The sequence below is a fragment of the Panthera onca genome, chromosome D1 (assembly GCF_046562875.1).
Source record: "Panthera onca isolate mPanOnc1 chromosome D1, mPanOnc1 haplotype 2, whole genome shotgun sequence".
NCBI classification, from domain to species: domain Eukaryota; kingdom Metazoa; phylum Chordata; class Mammalia; order Carnivora; family Felidae; genus Panthera; species Panthera onca.
The window spans coordinates 17753007-17770034 of NC_138348.1; the positions used below are offsets into that span (position 1 = coordinate 17753007).

The 17028-nt window shown below is 51.8% G+C and overlaps 1 protein-coding gene across 1 annotated transcript in view; it reads left to right on the forward strand.

The window, feature by feature from the left end:
• The first annotated feature begins 393 nt into the window (after positions 1–393).
• The window catches only part of SYT13 (synaptotagmin 13), a 41368-nt gene continuing 24733 nt past the window's right edge, over positions 394–17028 (forward strand). Inside the window, exon 1 of the mRNA XM_078433394.2 lies at positions 394–1022. Coding sequence (XP_078289520.1) covers positions 843–1022 — 180 coding nt within the window. The 5' untranslated portion in view covers positions 394–842. The remainder of the gene's footprint in view (positions 1023–17028) is intronic.

Here is a 17028-nt window from a genome sequence, read left to right on the forward strand (position 1 = left end):
CTGAGTGTGACACATGGACTTGGAATCTGCCAGCCTGAGTCTGGGCTCAGGATGACCGGATTTTTCTAGCTGCCCCCCATCCCCTGCCAGCCACAGCTTCCTCATCTGTAAGCGGAGATCCGCTGCTCAGATGAGGTCATAGAGAACCCTAAAGGAGATGTGGAAAGCAGCATAATTGTGGCGGTCCCCTTCGCCAGGACACGGGTGCAGTCTCCACGCCAGACAGAGACCAATTCCCTTCTTCCTGTCGCCTGCCCCTCTCCCTCACGGCATAGCCAACACCTGGCAAATTCGGCAGACCGGAAGTCTCCAGCTTTGTGTGTTTGAAAACCTCCTGGAGGACCCAAGTTCACAGCCTGCTGGGCCAGAGAAGGTGGGGAAGGAAGGGCTGGTAGTCTGGCAGAATCTGTACCCAGATGGAGCCCTGGTTCGCCAGCTCACACGGTGTGGCCTCGGCGAGCTCCCGCCCTTATCGGGGCAAGTGTCCGCCAACAGAAAGCGTGAAGACTGGCCTGGCACAACCCTAAGCTCGCATCCCTCTGGACGCTGGGCTGCGGTTGGGGTGGGGGTCCGGTCACGTGCCGGCGGGAGGGGGTGCGGGTTGACGTGGAGCTGAGTGCGGGCGCACCAGCCTGCTCCGGGCCGGCCTCCTCCTCTGACGTCCTCGCAGCCGTCCCCCCTCCCCGCCCCCCGCCCCCCCCCCCCCAACCACCTCCGGCGGCGGGAGAGCAGCCGGCGCGCCCCGATCCCAGGAGCGGCCGGGCGGCGGCGGGCGGCGGGCCCGGCCGGGGTAGGTGCGCGGCGGCCGCGGTGGCGGCGGCGGCGGCGGGGACGCGGGCACCATGGTGCTGTCGGTGCCCGTGATCGCGCTGGGCGCCACGCTGGGCACGGCCACCAGCATCCTCGCGCTGTGCGGGGTCACCTGCCTGTGCCGGCACATGCATCCCAAGAAGGGGCTGCAGCGGGAGCGGGACCCGGATCCGGAGAAGGCGAGACCCGGCGTGCTCCGGTCCGCACAACAGGTGAGCGGGGGCGGCGCCTCGGCCTCTCCCGGGCGCGGCGGGGTCTCGGCGGCCGCAGCCGCGGGGGAACGGGTTGGGGAGGGGGGGGAGCGGTCGCCTTCTTTGCGCCACCGAGCGTGGCGGGGAGGAGGGCGGAGGACGTGCTGGAGCACCCGGCTAGGGGTCCGGAAGGCTTGGGCGCGGGGGGGGGGAAGGGTCGGAGAGAATAGTTAGGGGAGGCAGGCTGGGTGGGGGCGCGAGAGGAATGGGGAGCCTAGCGCTAAAGGGGAGGGGTGGGGACGGAATGGGAAGGGGACTTGGGTAGGAACAGGGGCCGAGAGGACAGTGGAGCGGCTGGGAGGAAACCGCGGGAGGGGGCTGGAGGGTTAGAAGCGTGCAGAATTGGGGGGGGGGGGGGAGAAATGGGGACCCGAGAGAGAAGTGTGTGTGTGGTGGGGGGGTGTCCGGTGTAGGAAAAGCACCGGCTTAGCTGAGAAGGGGGAAAGCCACGGGAGAACGAGAGGGGAGGTGGTTGCTGGACCCGTGGGAGTCGGCGGGGGTGCCTGGGGTCTGGGGAGAGGCTGGTGAATCTGGAGGGGCCCCCTCGCAGCAGCCCTCAGCTCCAGCCAGCCAGCCAGGGGGGGCTTTGCTGTGCCCTCCCCTAGGATAGCTCCGATGATGGCCCTGGACCCAGGAGGGCTTTATCCCATGCATTGGCTTGTACATAGAGCCCTTTGGGCAGGAAGTGGGTGGTGTCCCCATTGTACAGTGTGACCCAGGGGGTCTAGGGAAGAGGTTTGGAAGGAGCCCCAGACGGGCTGTGCACTCCAGGAAGCATTCCCCGTGGTGGGGAGTGCAAAATGCCCTCTGGAGAGAACCAGAGAAAGTCCTGCTAGGGTGTTTGAGGAAGGCTGGCCCTGGGTCAGGGGCTTGTCTCGATGACTTCCCAAGGCCCTCTAGATTCTTCATAGAGCTTGGAGGTCTGGGAGAGGCACAAGAATGCTATGATTCCACCTTCCTTCTTCCAATCAATTATTCAAAAGCTCTGAGACTCAGCGCTTGCTCGGGGGCCTTGTGTCAGTCACCGGCTAGTGAGAATGGAAGGAAATGGCTGCTGTCCTTGAGGCACTTACAATCCAAGAAAAGTGACATTGACACTGGCAGGAAAGGGAGCCAGCTGGGCATCGAGACATGAGACCCAGAACCATCTGAAGTGGGAGTAGTGGGCTCTCCGCCCACTGGGAGTTGAGGGGGTGGGGGAACCCTCCAGAAGTTGTAGCCGGCTGCCTCTCAAACTTCTCTCCCACCCAGCGTTAGGGGAAGACCATTCTGCCTGTCACAGAGGTGGCTCTTCAGGCGCTGTCCCTCCCCGCCCCCCTCCCCAGAGAAAAGCACTGGAGAAGGACCGGGTGTAAATGACCTTTGGGATCCCTTCCAACTCTGTTTTAGTCATGACCAGTAGCCCATACAATGGCCAAGAACCTGTTAAAGACAACCGTCTCCTTGGCTCAAATCCCCCCCACAGCTTCTCAATGAGCATGGAACAAGTCATAGCAAACCATTACATGACATGTGCTCTGTGTCAGGCACCTTGCTAAGTGCTCTATTCTTAATGCATTGAACAACTCCATGAAGGACGTATTTGATGATCCCTACTTAAAGATGAGGAAGCTAAGGCTCAGAGAGGCTAAGTGACTTGCCCGTGGCCGCACAGCTAGAGAAGTTTTAGAGCTGGGTGGATGCTAGCCAAGCTGCTCTGCTTCTGGAATCCGTGCTTTTAGCCACTCCACTCCCTCACGTGCTTGACCTGGCAGGTGTCTCCCTCTCCAGGCCAAGGTTCATGCCCTTCTCCCAATCATCTGAAATCTCACCCTCCCTGGATTTCCAATCCTTCTTAAAGACCCCCCGCCCCCAGCCCCCATGGCCATTTTCCTCTGGCTTTTCACACAGAGCTCCTCCCCATCCCTCAGGCTTCTTTCTGTTTAAAATTTTTTTTTTATTGTTCATTATTTTTGAGAGAGAGAGAAAGCAAGCAGGGAAGGGGCAGAGAGAGAGAGGGAGACACAGAATCGGAAGCAGGCTCCAGGCTCTGAGCTGTCAGCACAGAACCCAATGCGGGGCTCGAACTCACAGCCCGTGAGATCATGACCTGAGCCAAAATCAGACACTCAACCGACTGAGCCACCCAGGCGCCCCCAGGCTTCTTTCTGTTTAAATTTCACCTTCTCGGGAGGATTTTGTCTCCTGCCACATGTAACAGAGTACCTCCCCCCTATTACCTTCTTCCCTATTGTTCCTTCCAATTCTTTCGTAGCTCTTGTTATAACTGGGTGTGATCTTTCATACCCGCTTACTTTTTTTTTTTAATTTTTTTTAACGTTTATTTATTTTATAGACAGAGAGACACAGAGCATGAACAGGGGAGGGGCAGAGAGAGAGGAGACACAGAATCTGAAACAGGCTCCAGGCTCTGAGCGGTCAGCACAGAGCCCGACGCGGGGCTCGAACTCACGGACCGTGAGATCATGACCTGAGCCAAAGTCGGCCGCTTAACCGACCAAGCCACCCAGGCGCCCCAATACCCACTTACTTGTATGTTATTTATTCCCAGCACCTGCTCAGTGGCTAGAACCGACTAGGTGTCCAGTAAGAAACGGTGGACAAATAAAGGTATCGCCGTGTCCAGCGACTTGGGACTCTCCCTTGAGTCATTTCTGCACATGTGAGTGCATATGCACCGTGCCTTTGTAACCCTGCGCTCGCTCTGTGGGGGCACAGTAAACATTTACTGACACACGAGACCCCTTCCTCCACATTCCCTCATCTGGTTCCCTCGGTGACAAGGATTTGGGCAAGCCGGATGTGGTGCAGGAGGCATCTCACGACATTGGTTTGGCTGCCGTTGTGCTCAGATTCAGCACTGACCCAGATAGAGTAAACAGAGAAAACACGACACAATTGACATTTCAAAATAAGTGAAGGAGGTGGTGTGAGGGGTGACAGGTGACAGTGGGGTGATGAAAGAGGCACACATTGACAAGGAGGGGCGGAGTTGGGGAAGGCTCTCGGAAGGCGTTCTCTGAAAGGAGGGCGCAGGGCTGGGGAACCGGGCTCCAGACGCCCATACACGGAACCGGATGTCTGTAGGATGCGGAGGGACTGCCCGTGACTCTGTAAGTCACTGGTTGTGGTTGCTGGAAAAGTCTCTTGGACAGTCGGTCCCCGAATGGTTGGATGAAGTTGAAGTTTGTAGTGATTTTAACGTTTATTTATTTTTGGGACAGAGAGAGACAGAGCATGAACAGGGGAGGGGCAGAGAGAGAGGGAGACACAGAATCTGAAACAGGCTGCAGGCTCTGAGCGGTCAGCCCAGAGCCCGACGCGGGGCTCGAACTCATGGGCCGCGAGATCGTGACCTGAGCCGAAGTCGGACGCTTAACCGACCGAGCCACCCAGGCGCCCCAAAGTTTGTAGTGATTTTGAGAAGAACTTGGATGTTCCCCCTGGGGGTTCTTAACCTTAGGTTCCCCAGACCTCCCCACGGGGTCTGTGGAGAGACTTTCAGAGATTCATGGTCTCGGACAGGGCAAAAAGTACATCTTTCTTTTCACTAACCTCGGTGACGGACACGTAGCATCCCCCCTTAGTAGGAATATTGGCAACACTCTACAGGAGTGTCAACGACATCTGTGACTTGGTCCCCGAGGGAAATCACAGGTAGTTTCAAGGCAAGTACACCTGTAGTATCATGTACATTTATCGCCAGGTCTAAATCATGGTGCTTATTAAACCTTCCCTGCCAGATCCCGTTCGGGAACGAGTGGACAAAGAGGCACCCGTACAGCCGTTTCACGAGCCGGTGTGATTAGACATTCCTCTGTGGTCCGATGTCTTTTATTTGCACACATTCTGAGGAAGTGTCCACGGGGCCTCTCTGGAGAGCTGAAGGAATCCATGGAACAAAAAAGGCCCCGAATCTCTGCTAAGTGGGAGGAGAGAGAGGGCAGAAACCCTCAGTCATCACCTTTCATGCCTCCAGCTGGCTTCAATTCATAGTTCTTCTTCGCTTTTCCAAAATACACACTCTGGACCCTTTGTCCTGCCTCCTGAGACAATCCCTCCCCGTCCCCCCGGGTGCAGTCCTTTGGGGGACGCGGGAGGTTCAGTCTCACTACATTGTCCGCTCGTGGTCTGGCAGGGTCACCCGGGGACCTCCCTCACGGTTGTCAGCCCAGCTTCCGAAGGTTGGTGATTATGCAGTGACCCAGCAGCTTGCGTGAGGAGACAGAGCGGCGAGCAGAACAGGGGTGTGTGTGTGTGTGCGTGTGCACGCGTGTGCGTGTGTGTGCGTGTGTGTGCGTGTGCGTATCTTGCCTTCACGGCTGCTTCAGAATCTACTCAGTGAAAGGTGGCTAGACCCCTTGGTTCCCTCCCCCTGAGTTTCCTCCTCACGCTGGTCTGCACAGGCTTTCACTCCCCTTACTTCTGGGTCCCTTCAGAAGAAACCCTGTTTTTGGCTAACCTAAGTAATAAAGAGTGAGCAGGGAGAAGTGCCTTCTACCACAGCTCAGAACCCCTGACACCTGTCACTTAGCTGGAGTTGGGGTCCTGTTTTTAGAAAACTTTGGTTTTAGTGTCTGATTTTGCTCCCCACATGGTGCTTGCCTTGTTGCATTCTTTAAAACAATTTTTTAATGTTTATTTATTTTTGAGAGAGAGAGAGAGAGAGAGAGAGAGAGCATGTGTGGGGGAGGGGCAGAGAGAGAGAGAGAGGGAGACACAGAGTCCGAAGCTGACAGCTCTGAGCTGTCAGCACAGAGCCTGACATGGGGATTGAACTCGTGAACACAAGGTCATAACGTGAGCTGAAGTCTGACACTTAACTGACTGCGCCACCCAGGCGCCCCACTCCTTTTCTGATTTATGCACTTTTCTTTGTATGGTTACGCACTGGTAAAGTTGTCGTTAAAAGTTTTCATGTTGTCGTACACAGTTTGTAAACATCAATTTAGTATCAAGTCACAATTTTCATCACCAGGAGGACTTCCAGGCTGTGAACAAGAGGCATGGCCCTCCTTTTCTCAGATACTACCTCCCTGGCCCCGTCTGTTTTCTACTGTTACTCCTGTGGCTGCCTCCTTCTTGGGACTGGGGCCTCGAGACCATCGGTGCGGACGTGTCACCCGTCCTGCCTTGCCCTCCTCTTCCTTAGACCACTGGAGCAAGTCCTCTCAGATCCCGAATCTAAATTCATAATTATTGAGAGCGAGGATGAACCAGAACCCATATGCTGCATTCATTAGCTAATAAGTTCATTCATTAAAAGTTAATGAGCACACGCTAGGCCCTGGGATACAGCTAGGAGGAGACGGGTGTGTGCTCTTCCTGCTAAGTGAGGAGACAGACAACGAAGCCAGCCAGCAAATCGCCATGAATCGTGTTACGCTTCTGTCGTGATAGGTAGGTGCAGGGGCTTGGGAAGCCCTGGGGGAGGGGCATCCCCACCTTCAGCCCAAAGAGCTTTCTCCTGTTCCGGCTCGCTGCCTTGGCAAGGTCTCCCCTGTGCCTCGGTGGTCAGAAGAGGCCCCACGAACTGGTGTGATTCCGGGCCGCTCCACGGTCTGCCCCCCATGCATTTTTACCCTTTTAAAGGATTCGTTTCTCAGCTGATCTCCTGTCTGGCAGACTCTCCAATTCGTGTAAATACACAGACAAAAAACTTAGAAGCATCTCCCTAGAGGAATAAGCACTAATGATGGCATAACCAACGTTTTGCGGGCTCTTTGGGTGCGTGCCGGGCCGCCTTGAGTCATGTTAATTTTGTCCTCACCGTAGCCCTGTGAAATATGCGTCAGTATTCTTTCCATTTTACAGATGGGGAAAACAACACAGCACTCTGAAGTCACACTTGGTGGCAGAGTTGGGAATCAAATTTAGGAAGCCTGGCCCCTGAGCCCACACTTTTGAGCAGTAGGCTGGAGATTAGCAGAAAAGGGCTAGTCACAGTTATACTTGGGCCACTGTGTTTCCCCAGATATGGCATAAAAGTGTCAAAAATACACATTTTTTGCAGGTCAGCTTGAGAAACCTTTCCCCGAGCCTTGGGCGGCTTTGTCTCCTCTTGCGTCCATCATGCTTCAGGCACTGGGTGCAGCCCAGGGCCCTCCAGAGAGATTTACACAGTAAACATGTTTGGGCTGGTTGCTTAGCAACATGGAAGACAGGATGAATCTTTCATCAAGAAATTAGCATAGATTATTTGAGAGAGATGAGCACACAGCCACAGGAGACACCAGGCCCCTCCTGATACGATGTGGACCCTAGGTCTCTGTCCCCAATCCCTTCCCTGGGGTCAGGTCCCAGACCATCCCATCCCCCTCCCTTCCTCATTTCTCCTCTGCCGGAGCGTATAAATAATTCAGGTGCCCGGCTCTTCTCTTCGCGTTAACTCCAGGAGTGAAGATTGCTGTATCTTTAGACATTTTCAGGTTTTCAGACACTGGCCCCGGTTACCATCGAGTACCTGGGTCGTAAGAAGGGGAATGGACAGGCCATCAGAACCCCATGGAAGAAACACCCAAATGAGAAATCGGAGGGGTGTAAGGCAAAGTCAGAAGGAAGGGGAGGGACCGGTCAGATGGGAAAGCAGCAGAGCCAGAAGGCAAAGAGGAGGCAAGATAAAGGGTGACTGGCCGTCCCAGAGTCGGAGACCGGCAGGAGAAATCCGAATCCCATAGACGATCCACGCTATTTGACCTTCCGGTCTCCCAGTGACCGCTAACAGTTCGTCTCTCACTTCTTCCCCGGTGTTACTGCATTCACTATGTCCACAGCTGATTTCTTGCTAACAAACACTGGGAAGCGTCGCTTTGAGGTGGAGGAGAATAGCTTCACAGGGATAGGTTTTAAGAACAAAGGGATTCTATAGGGACATGTCAGAATCAACATACACTTGCATACAAAGGGCTCTTTGTAGCCAATCTGTTAAGAAATCAAGTCTTAGTAAATTTCTTTTCTTTTTAAGTTTCTGTCTTTATTTTGAGAGAGGGAAAAAGAGAGGGGGAGGGAGAGAGAGAATCCCAAGCAGGAAATGTGGTGTCAGCACAGACACGGATGCGGGGCTCGATCTCACAAACCGTGAGATCGTGACCTGAGATGAAATCAAGAGTCAGACGCTCAACTGACTGAGCCGCCCAGGCTGTCCGGTGTTTGTAGGTTTCTAAAGGAAAACAGATGAAAAGGGTGGATATATTCCTCCCTCTTGCCTCCACCCTTCTCTCCCTCCCTTGATTATGTTTACTGAGCACATACTATGTGCCAGGTACCGTGCTTGGAGATGGGGATACAGTGGTAGCTGCTCCCTCCTCAACAACACAGTGACCCATTCTTATCCCTCATGAAATTTGTGTTGTGGTAAAGGAGACCAGAGTTAGAAGAAGAGCCCAGATAAATGAAGATGTGGTTGTGGCAAGTGACCTGAAGAGAAAGTTCTAGTGCTGGGAGAGGGTAAGGTGGAACTGACCCAGTCAGGAAGGTCAGGGAAGGCTTTTCTGGAGAGAGTAATGGCCAAGCTGAGAGCTGGACTAGAAAGGAAGTTAATCAGGGCAATGGGGAGGGAGGTGAGGGGCTCCGGAAGAATGCAGCCGTGCAAAGGTCCTGTGACAGAAACCTTACTTAGTGCTTAGGAGGACCTAGCAAAAGGTCAGGGTGCCCGAAAAGTGAGAGCAAGGTGGGGCTTGATGTACAATGAGGCTGGAGAGTGGCCTGAGGCAAGCAGGGCACTAGAGACCAGGGTTCACTCATTTATTCATTCGTGTATCAAACAGTGATCAATGCCCATGTGAGGGGCGCTGGTGATAGGAACGTTACAGTTGTTTTCAAAGCTTTTTTTTAAAAAATAGAGGTGAAATTCACGAACTAGTTTAAAGAGTACAAATCACACTATCAACGTTGTTCTCACCTTCATCCAGCTCTAAAGCATCTTCCTCGCCCCTGAAGAAAACTCTGCACCCATTAAGCAGACACGCTCTCTATTTCTCTCTCTTCTCCAGTCCCTGGCAACCATCAATCTGCTTTCTGTCTTCATGCATTCGCCTATTTGGGACATCCGACATATTTAGAATTGTTCAAACATGCGACCTTTTGTGTCTGGCTTTTTTCACTTCGTATAATGTGCTCAAGGTTCATCCATGTTGTGACCTGTATCAGAACCTTATTTTTGTGGCTGAATAATGTCCCGTGATACGGATATCCCCAGCTGGTGGACGCCTGGCCCTCTCTGTGTGGAATGGCCATTACAGTGAACCTACAAGGGCACACCTATAAAAACATTTCGTTGCTCATGAGTCTTATGCGAAGAGTGCTGGGTGTGGCAGCCCTTGGCTCCCTTCTTGTACTAGCCTGTTTGCACCTGCTGCCCCACCCTTTAAATACATTGCGTGTGATCACTGTCATGTTCCCCACCCTTTCCCCACCCCCCCCCGGGAACTTTAGCCCTTCATGGGTCCCAATCGGCTTCACTCGTGTACCTGGGGGGTCCTACAAACCCAGGTCCAATCGAGGTGCTATTTACTATCTTTCAATATCATTTCCTTATGTATTCACGTTATCAGGGCCAGTGCGATTCCAGGAGGAGGGGCCTTGGTCCCCTACTGTGTTAGTTGGCTACACGCACGTGCAAACCTTCCCACCGAGGAGTTTCCTGAGTGCTAATTAAGTGAAGGGTGTTTTCATTGATTTATAGTATAGAAAATTCCTGAGAGATTTTTTTTTTACACGGTGTTTAAGGGTGTTCCAGTGGTATTTTGGGACGCGGATTGAGGTTTTTGGGTGGATTTGGAATGCATTAAAACTTGTCTCATTTAACAGAGTACGAGTGACTGCTCTCTGAAAATGGCTGGCCAGCGTGTTTTCGTGAACAGATTAGAGTCAAATAGCTAGTCGTTGCATACATGAATACGAATATGAATGGATACAAAGGGGAGGAGCAGCCTATGGGAATTTTGCGAAGTTGAATCTCCCTCCGTCTGGCGTAGACGTCAGGGTACTTTGATGTATTTCATGGGCGCCCCGCTCCCTGCCCCCCATTCATTAAGTCCAAGATGGACTGCTTCTTTGTAAAGAAAACTGAGCAGGACTGGCAGATGGCCAGAGATGTGAGGAGAAATGTTGAATGGCTGCCTGAGTCAGAGGACGGATGGATGGATGGGTGGATGGATGGGTGGATGGATGGGTGGATGGATGGATGGTCTCCATTCTCTTGGCTAATATCGGAGACAGTTTAAAAACCTTCAGCTGTGAAGCCAATGGGCCAATGCCCACGAAGACTGCCTTTTACTTGAAAAAGCATCATATACCACAGTTTTGGACGTGCTGCTAAAAAAATTATGAAGAGAAACGAGCACGGCTCTTACCTTGCAAGTGGACGGACCCTTTAAGTAGCACCGTGACTTGAGCTGCCCTTTGTTCGACGGCCTCATCGCCAAACACGCGGAAACAGAGAACGGAAAGGAATGAACCTCCGCAGAACCGCTCCATGGTAGACTTGCATTTGATTCTGGATGGCCGCCGGAATTAGCGGGCTTCGTAACGATCCAGGTTTTTGAGATCGCTTGAAAGAGGAAATTGCCTCTTCGGATCAAAATGTTCACTTTATGAGCAAGCTGCTGAGATAGAATAGGCAGCCGATTAGGCATAGACCCCAAACCTGAATGTGAATTCCTCCTCTACCATTTTTTGGGCTCAATGACCTCGACCGTCCTGGTTCCCGCTTTTCTCCTCAACAAGCAGGGATGGTGATAAGGTTCTCTAAGGTCATATTCAAGACTAAATGAGATGACTTTTGAAAGCACCCGACAGACTCGGCACCTGGAGCTACTCAGGGTATATTTTAAGTATCTCCAAGTCATTTTCTTATTTATGTTTTACGAAAGCAGTGACTTGAGTGTAGGCTTACCATGTAGGAAAGAGAGAGTCCGTTAAAAACATTCCAGATGTGAGACATGAAAAGGCTTCTGTGAGGATGGGAAGGAGAGCACGAACATTCCACTTCTAGGATACTCATTCATTCTAAACATACCTCTGGATCACTCACTATACATAAGGCACTGAGCCCTGGGGACGACCCTGCAGGAACCAGACAGACAACGTCCTTGACCTGTAGCTCGAATTCTAGCAGTAGAGATGCTCATCACACCAGTTGTCTACAGCTGTGTTAGGTGTGCCAAGGGTGGCAGGGGTCTTCCCAAGAAGTGAGAGCTGATTACTGCTCTGATCGTCAAGATTTTTGGACTCCTTTCAGTAAAAAAAAATTTTGAGCGTGTACATTATACGTGCATATTTAATTCTTTATAAGCATATATATACTTAAACATATGTTACTCTACCAACATATCATGTGCCTAATAAAACATGCACAAGATGGACCTTTCAAAACAATGAAATAAAAATAAATTATGAGATGAAATTCTGTTATTTTCTTCGCATACCCCAAATGAACGGTCTTGCATATCCCTGTGACAGTTAGTGGTATTTTTACTAGGTGAGGGTGTTGGGGATGACATTTGAAGTCTTCTAGGCATGGGGCATGTGCAAAGGCCCTGTGGAAAGAAGAAATACCACTCAGGAGGGACTGGATGAAGGTCGAAGTGGGTAGAGTGTAAAGGTCACAGGAGGGAGTAGAGTGAAGGAGGCAGTCAGACTAGGGCAGGGCTACCCAGGGTCTTCTGGGCCACCAGGACTGTTTGGATATTTATACCAAGAGCAGTGGAAGCTATGGAAAGATCTTCAGTAAGGTGAATATGGCCTAATGGCCATATTAGGGCTGTGAAACCATCCTTCCAGATGGGGAAGAGTGGAAACAGAGACCAAGGGAAGCCTTGGAGAAAAACCACGTTGGTTTGGGCTGCTATGATGGTGGCAGATGTTTAGGAAATAGACTGACAGGCTTTGCCTATCGGTTGGGTGTGGGTTTCAGGAAGAGGGAGGAGTTCGTGGTGACACCTGAGGTTTTCACTTACCCCACTGGGTGGTGGTAGCAATTAGCGAAACAGGGAACCCTCAACAAAAATGAGGTCATGGGCTTGAAGTCACGAGCTCACTTTTGTGCAGGGAGAGCACGAGGACTCTTTGTGCTTTCTGCCTGGAGATGTCCATGGTGCCAGTGGCTGGGCACGTCCGGACCTCACAGTGTGGCTGTGACGTATACCGGGGAGCCGAAGATGTGTGCTGGGGAGTCGTCTGTCGTAAGCAGCAATCACAGCCAGGAGCATGGTTGAGACCACCCAGGAAGAGAGCAGAATGAGGGGGAAAAGCTCCTGGGAAGTCCTGACGGACATCAGCATTTCACGAGCCAGAGAAGTGGCCAGAGGGGAAGGAGGAGAGCCTGGAGAATGGAATGTCAAAAGAAGAAGAAGAACAAGAGAAAAAGCTTTTTAAGAGGAAGGGAATCATCCACTGAGAACCTGCCAACCGGAAAGTCAAGTCAGATAAGACTGAAAAAATCCATAGGAATCAGAGGGTGAAGGTCATTAGTGACCTCGGAGACTAACAGTGACCTTCAGTGGCTGACGGGACCCTTTGGGAGTGGCTTGCTGCACGGATGGAGAGTGAGGAAATGAGGAGGGTACCAAGCACAGGCGATTCTTTTGAGACACCTGGCCGGGCAGAGAGGGTGAGGACAGTGGCTGATCAGGGGACAAGAAGTCAGTGCAGTGTTGAGCGCATTTAAAAACAGGCGGGGAGGGGCAGGCTGAAAGAGAAAGGTGAGCATTCAAGAGAGAGGAGGAGAGAGATGGAAAATAGCTGAGGTCGGGCTCCCACAAATAGCACGGGGACGGGGGCAAGGCTCGGAAGGAAGGATTGGTCTTGGAGGGGGAGAGCGAGGGGTGCACCTCCCAAGGCATAACAGGACAAGGAAGCCACAGCATGTGTCCAGCCAGGGTTTATGTGAATGGATCTCCATTCTCTTGGCTTCCTTTTTGTCTGTAGAAGAAGCCCGAGGCAACAGAGAGATTCCAAAATGTGGGCTCGGGGCAGGAGTTAGGGAAACAGTAGGATTGCCAGGCAGGGCCGGGAGCCATTTTGAGGTTGTTGACCATGAATTGTTCATGGAACCACCCCAGGTGCAGGACTGTTGGGGGCAGGCATCGTGCTGTAGTGAGTTCATCAATGGTGGGGTTTTACCACACGGCATCAGGGAAGGACTGGAAGATGGAGGGTGGGGGCTCTTTAGACTCCAAAAGGTGTTGTTGAAATGATGGACCACAGAATCAAATTGGGAAGGTTGAGAGTGAGGGCCATGTGCCCGACAGGGTCAAAGGTGCCAGACGGATCCTTAGTGCCGTCACAAGGCCGGCAGGGGGCCGATGAGGGCCAAGTGGTAGAGTGAATCATTGATGGCCTTCAATTGTTGTTAAGAAGACCGGACGAGGGGCGCCTGGGTGGCTCAGTCGGTTGGGCGTCCAACTTCGGCTCAGGTCATGATCTCACAGTCCGTGAGTTCGAGCCCCGCGTCGGGCTCTGTGCTGACAGCTCAGAGCCTGGAGCCCGTTTCAGATTCTGTGTCTCCCTCTCTCTCTGCCCCTCCCCTGTTCATGCTCTGTTTCTCTCTGTCTCAAAAATAAATAAACGTTAAAAAAATTAAAAAAAAAAAAAAAGAAGAAGAAAAAGACCGGACGAGTCGGCAGCTGGCGAAGGCAGCAGTTGCCTGCCCTGTGGTGTTTCTGAATTCTTCACTTCGGGGAAACGTGAGACTCTAAGAAAGGAGCGCCTCAAATCCATTACCTCTAAGGGCCACCGGAGGGACCGGGCAGGGCACTTGCCGCGGCGAGCTGAACCTGTGGCTTGGTGTCCGGAAGGCAGGGTTGAGGCCGCTGCTGTGTTTGCAGTTCCCTGGGCCACTGCGTGACCTCCGGGCAATGAACACAGCTGCACAGGTTGTCCCCGGGCGGAGTCACATTGGGGCCCCCCGCCTCCTCGGGAACAGAGGAGGATGGTGACTCTGACTGTGGCCACCACTGGAAACCAAGCTCCTATAACTCCCCCAGGCGGCCTTTGGGGGGGCTGCACGAGTTACAACAGTGCACGAAATGACTCTTGGATGAACAAGTGGTATTAATAATTCAGTTGTCATTGAAATGACTCTAGTAAAATATTTGATGTCACATGCTAGATGAGTGAGGACAGGAAGTGCTGGGCTTCCAGATCCAGTCCGCCCCTGGCCTGCTGTGGGATGGCACGCTCGTGACCTTGCCTGTCTGTGCCTCAGTGTGGCCATCTGTTAACTGTGTCATTGTCACTGATCGTGGGGATTAAATCACATAATCCAGGTAGGGCAGTGCCCGGAACTGAAGTGCCGGGCTGGAAATCGTCCCTTTGCATCCAGACCACTCTCCGCACCCTCCTCCCCTACCTGCCATTCCCGCCCAAACCTGTCCCCATTTCCCAACTTCCCCTCCCCATGCCCGGCTACTCCTGGCTCCAGGATATTCTCCATCCCAAGGTGTTTTCCTTAACCTCCCACACTCTCCTCGATGACCTAGTTCGTGACTTCTGTTCCTGCCCAAACCCTTACTGATAGGGTACTCAATAAATGCCAGCCTCCAGCATGATTTCCGTTGGGTCCAGCCTCCAGCATGGTTTCCCTTTGGTCCAGCCTCTAGCAGGTTTTCCATTTGGTCTAGACTCTAGCAGGATTTCCATTTGGTCCAGGGTCTAGCAGGGTTTCCCTTTGGTCCACCCTCCAGCAGGGTGCTCTGCGCATCTTGAGGCGTCTGAGACGTGCTTGGTCAAACAGGCACATCCGTGGGTAGGAAAGTTCAGCTGTTTTTCTCATTTCCAAAAGCTTGCAACGAGCTGAGCAGAACTGTTTGACATGTGTAGTAACTTAGAGCCAAATATCTGATATCATTGACCTTCCACGGTCCAATCATATTTTCGTGACCGTTGGTAGACCGCTGGAATGTGGGCCCATGTGACACCGGAGGGAGGGCCAATAGGTTGGCATCCCGTTTGAAAGTTAACGGCTGTGGGTGATACTCCCCGGCTTGGAGTCTGCCCGGATGACCGCTGGGAGAGCAATGTCAGAAGCAGCCCTCTCGCCCTGTCCTTTGCCATCTCTCACAAAAGTCGCACAGGAGAGTCAACCTGTTGCCTAAACACTTCCACGGCTGTGGATATTCAGTGATGCTCAGGCACGATGCCCTTTTAAGAAAGGAGACCCGAGAGGCAGTGATGGAGGTACCTTCCCCTTGCCGCAGCTCTCTTAGACTCCTCGTCCCTACACGTGGCTCCACCCGGGAGGACTGTGGAATCTTCCTTGGGGACTTGTCCCGCATGCTGCTTTCATTTTTCCCTTGAGACAGGTATACCCTGGCCCGGCCCCTCGCGTCCTCTCACCTGGCTCTGAGCTGGCCTTCTCGCCTCCGGTCCCTCCCCCATGCCCCTGCTCCTCTGAGTTACTGAAAATAATGCTCCTGTCCTTGTCCTGTTCACAAGCTGCCCGAGTCTCTCCACTGTTTATAAACTAGGATTCGGAATCTTTTGCCGGGTATTCGAGACCCTTCATGACCTGGCCTCACCATTCCTTTGCAAATCCATTTCTCCAATCCCAGTGTTTCTCTTTGGATGGTTTGCTAGATACCCCATGCCTCGAGTGTGCACCCCTCTGTGCCCGCTGCTCTGCTCTGTCTGTTTGAACTCCCCCTGCCTCTCCTATCCAGAGTTATCCTTGACTGTCCCTCCTTCAGGAAGCCTTCTCTGGCCTCACTAATGATAAGGACCTCTTCCATAGTCTTTTATATAGCACATAGTCTAGACATATGGCCCTTTAAGATTACCTTTTATACTTAGTTATCTTTGTATAACTATGCGTCAGGGAAAGCATATAGCTTTCCCCTCGTATACCAATTTCTACTAATTTGTAGTCGCTTCCTAGAGCCCTGAGCAGAGCAGGAAATAATGCTTTAACTGATTAGTCATGTCTGCTCTGGGGACAGGAGAGTTCTTCTAGGATAGGCAATTAATATTCCTGTTTATGGAATATCTCATCTCCACCATGGCATGGTAAACTTCCTGAGGGCAGGGACTTATTCGTGGATCTTCCATGGTTTTAAGGGTGGGTAAATACATAGTGGGCGACAGGTGTGTGCTGATTTCTGTTTTATTGGGTAGAAATTGGAGGGTTTGGGCTTAAAACCAAAATATAAAGATAATCTAGTAAAACAGTCCCTGTCCTGTTTTGAAGGCACACTTTAAAACATGGCTGTCGTTTAAACTACCGGGTTGGAAAATGATGTGCTTTCCAAGTGTCTGCACAGAAGCGGATGGATGTCTTCACTTAGTTGCTCTCTCTACTTTTATTCCACGCTGTATCACTTTTGATGGATGATATTCACCTGCTCAGGGGTTCTACAGAATTTACCTCCTTTCTCTCCCACTAAGAAAAGCTTATCAGAATGCAGATGCGTGAAGGAGGTATTATTATAAGAATAACCTTGAATGTGCTCTGATTTTTTAAATGGGTAGAAAAAAAAAAAAACCAAGCATCAAATTTTAGTACCTTAGCTTTTGTTTGTAATATATTGGCTTAACGACAAGGTTAAAAATTGTTGCCTTTGTCCATAGTTTCATCAATTATCAAGCATTATAGAATCAAAACATCCTATAGCTGTTCAGAAAGAAGATTTTGAATTCAATGTCAAGAAATTGCATATAACCAGATTTCTCAGACTTAAAAAAATTTTTTTAATGTTTATTTATTTTTGAGAGAGAGAAAGAGAGAGAGAGAGAGAGAGAGAGAGAGCATGAGCATGGGAGGGGCAGAGAGAGAGGGAGACAGAATCTGAAGCAGGCTCCAGGCTCTGAGCTGTCAGCACAGAGCCCGATGTGGGGCCCAAACTCACGAACCATGAGATCATGACCTGAGCCAAAGTTGGCCGCTGAAGCCCCTGGGAAACCAATATAGTGGTGGGGGAGCAGGCGGAAATTCTGAAAGATAAAGGCCGGCTGAGATTGTGCTCTGAGTCAA